Below are 3313 nucleotides of genomic sequence, written 5' to 3'. Positions count from 1 at the left end.
TGAGTTTTATTCTGTTTCTGTCCACTTTGAATGAAGTTACGATGATCTGAAGGTAAAATGAGTGTTTTTGTCTCTGGAGTCTGGTGGAGAGTGATAGTGATATTACTGTTGGTGGTTAAACTAAAGGTCTATCTCTGTAGGGATCCTTTCCATAATGCTGCTATAATCTGTAACATTTCCTTGTTGTATAAACAGTGTATGAACTCTAGCTCTACGTTCTGTATGTAGTTAAGTTGTGTACAATCTGCAGCAGTCACCTCTTGTGTCTCTTTGGGCAGGTGGAGGCCGTTCCTCTTCCCCAGTTTGATCAGTCGCTCCATGTAACGCTTGGACTCTGCACTGAGGCTGTCGGCGTCGATTTTCTTCTGCAGACAGAAACAAACAGGAGACCTTTAGAAACCAGAACCTGGGAGAAGAACTGAAACAGAGCGGCTGCAGATTCTGAAGTAACCTTTTACTCACAGACACAAAGTGGCATTTGGTGCCACTATGGCCAAAATGTTGCTTTTAATTCACCAATATTTGGTGACGTTTGAACCATAAATTGGTGAATTAAAAGCAAGCAGTCTTAGACTTAAAGGTTCCACATGTCAGATTTTTAATGTGGGTCTGGTGTTGGTTGCTTTCTGAATTATATTATATTATTTATATTAAGTTTTATTGTTTTCACTTTTCAGAAAAGATGGAAGGAACTGAGATCTGCTGACAGACCTATCGTCCAATCATCTGTCTGCTGACTGGACGGCGGTTCGCTCTGCGTCGGCTCACCTCCAGAGCGACGATCCTCAGGTAGACGTCCTCCCTCATGCTCATCTCCACGTCGAACTCGGACAGACGCTTGTCGGCTTCCGTGCTCGCGGCTCGGACCTCCTTACTGGGGGACACGTGCTGCGGGAAGTCCAACATGTTCCTCTGGACTGAGACACAGGAGGCGGGGTCAGATGGGAGAGGGCGGAGTCAGAGAGGAGAGGGCGGGGTCAGAGGGCGGAGTCAAAGAAACAGTTTGAATTACTTCAACTTTCAGCATCCAACAGGAGCTGCAACTATATTTATTATACTTTATTTTTCCTTAATTTACTGAACTTCATTTAATGAAAATTTCTCATTTACTCCTTAAAACAAATCCCCATCGGTAACCAGATCAACAGTGATGCTTTAAGATGCTAATTTCTTCTGATCGACAGCCTCAAACAACAAAATATATTAAATACTATTGAAGCTTCTGTATACGCAGCACATTTTATTCTTCATCAACAAATAACTTTATTGTAATAAATAAATAAATGTGTCACAATTTGCTTATAATGGATATAATTTTGCTGGTTTGTTCTGAACACTATTTATTATTTTATTGATTAATTAAATATGATTGCCAGCGATGAGTCTAAAGATGATGGGACATATTTAAAGTGTCTCGCTGTATAAAACCATCCCAACTGTGAGTGACTCTGTAATACTGTGTAATATATTTAATCCACTCTGTAAGCATCGGAAATGACTCGTATCAACTGATTGATTAGTCCAGTGGTGTTTGTGACAATCAATGATACTGAAATGAGTAACAGTATGAATATACATTTATCATTGTTGTTGGCCTGAAAAGATTCAGACATATTTATTCTGTCCAACGTCATGGTGAATAGTCTTCAGAGTCCTGAGTCAGAGGAGCTGTACGACTCGTGTGCTGCTGGGAATATTTAAAGACGTCACCACGGAGAAACTGGGAGGAACAGTTCATTAAACGTTCTTTGTTTTACTTGTCTTATGTTTTTCTTTTAAGAACCTTTTAGTTTAGTTTACATTTACACTGTAAAAAAGATCTGTCAGTTTACAGGGTTTGTAATGCTTATTTTTGTTTAGTTTTTTAAATACATGGAAATATTAATACAACTATAAAAATAGTCTGAAGTTACATTTCTAATGTAAAATAATGTGAAAACTTCTAACTGGAAATGATCATAAAAATGTTTTTCCACATAAAAAAAGATAATAAATAATAAATCCATCTTTTTTTGCAATGTTCAGTTTATTAATAGATTAAAGTGTTAAATTCCAGTTTGACACTGTTAATATAAAACTGTATTTTAATTTTATAACTTTAATGTCAAAGTGTTTTTGTTTTTACTTTTGTAATGTGATTAGTATTTTCTGGCTGAAATAATAATCCACATTTAAAGTGATGAGTTGGTCTGAAGTGATGAAGAGTGTTGGAGGTGTTTTTCAGCAACACAAAGCCTCGTCTCTATTGTAGCGGCGGCGGCGTTGGCGGCGGCGGGTTCAGCTGCTTTCTCTACAAACTGCTGACGCGTATTTACCGTCACACACCGATTGTGCCGACTCACTGCTTTACCGCACCGCTCACAATGTGCTGTGTGTTTGAACTCTTTACATTCGGGTTCATCGTCCGTCGACTCTTCCACCTGCAGAAATATCTGGAGGCTGAATTTAAACGATGGAACAAAGAGAAACGTCTGCCGGCTGTGAGTCTGTTGTTGCAGAGAGTGTACGTGATCCATCGGCTTCGTCTGGGCCATCAGTGATACAGTATCGGCCCGGTTCTGATGAATTTAACCAGAAACATTTCTCTCTCTCCCTCAGAAGTGTAAAAACTACAGGTTACACACTTCTTGTTAAAATACAAAACTGTGAAATGATCCACATTGTTCATCTCTAAAGAGGTTCTAGTAGTTCTGCTTCTTTGAATCCGTTTGAGGCCCAGCTGTTTGTTTGATTCCTGTTCTTCTGATTCTGACGTCTGACCGTGTCACTGCTCACGCCTACACCGAGCGACACCGAGCGACACCGACCGACGCGGCCCATCAGAGGAGGAGAGGTTGTTTTAACGAGAGCCGATACGTCGACGTGTTGTTGGTCCCGGTTCTTCTTCAGTTCTTCCAGATGTGACGCAGGCAGCGAACACGCCGCAGTGTTTCCCTTTAATGACTTTATTAATTAACAAACGCAGGTTTTACTTTATTGACACACACACACTAACTGCCCCCCCCCACAGTACCATAACAATAAACAGACTAATAATAATTATCATAATAATAATAATTATTTTTCACCCCTTCTTGTTTTTTCAACAGATGTACAAACATTCCCATTTTCTTCATTAATCCTTTTTTATGTTTTGTCCTGATCAATTAAAGAAATTATAATGTAATATATATATAAATAAAAGTATAATTAAATATATTTTTAAATATTTCGGACCAGAACTCACCGGTGTAATCGACCTCCACGTCGGCGAGGGCCTTCAGCGTGTTCTCGAAGGTGACGCTGTCCGGGTCCAGGCCTCCCACGACGTCGT

General features: G+C 39.7%; 1 protein-coding gene across 1 annotated transcript in view; it reads right to left on the bottom strand.

Annotated features, from left to right (window-relative positions):
- The window catches only part of thop1 (thimet oligopeptidase 1), a gene marked incomplete at its 5' end in the record, with an annotated part of 7366 nt that extends 4053 nt beyond the window's left edge, over positions 1-3313 (bottom strand). Inside the window, 3 exon segments of the mRNA XM_035653432.1 lie at positions 258-365; positions 769-917; positions 3227-3313. Coding sequence (XP_035509325.1) covers positions 258-365; positions 769-917; positions 3227-3313 — 344 coding nt within the window.

This window comes from Morone saxatilis, unplaced genomic scaffold (assembly GCF_004916995.1).
Source record: "Morone saxatilis isolate NCDOM2014 unplaced genomic scaffold, NCSU_SB_2.0 Contig12, whole genome shotgun sequence".
In the NCBI taxonomy this organism is placed as follows: domain Eukaryota; kingdom Metazoa; phylum Chordata; class Actinopteri; family Moronidae; genus Morone; species Morone saxatilis.
This window is presented reverse-complemented; position numbering and strand designations above follow the sequence as displayed.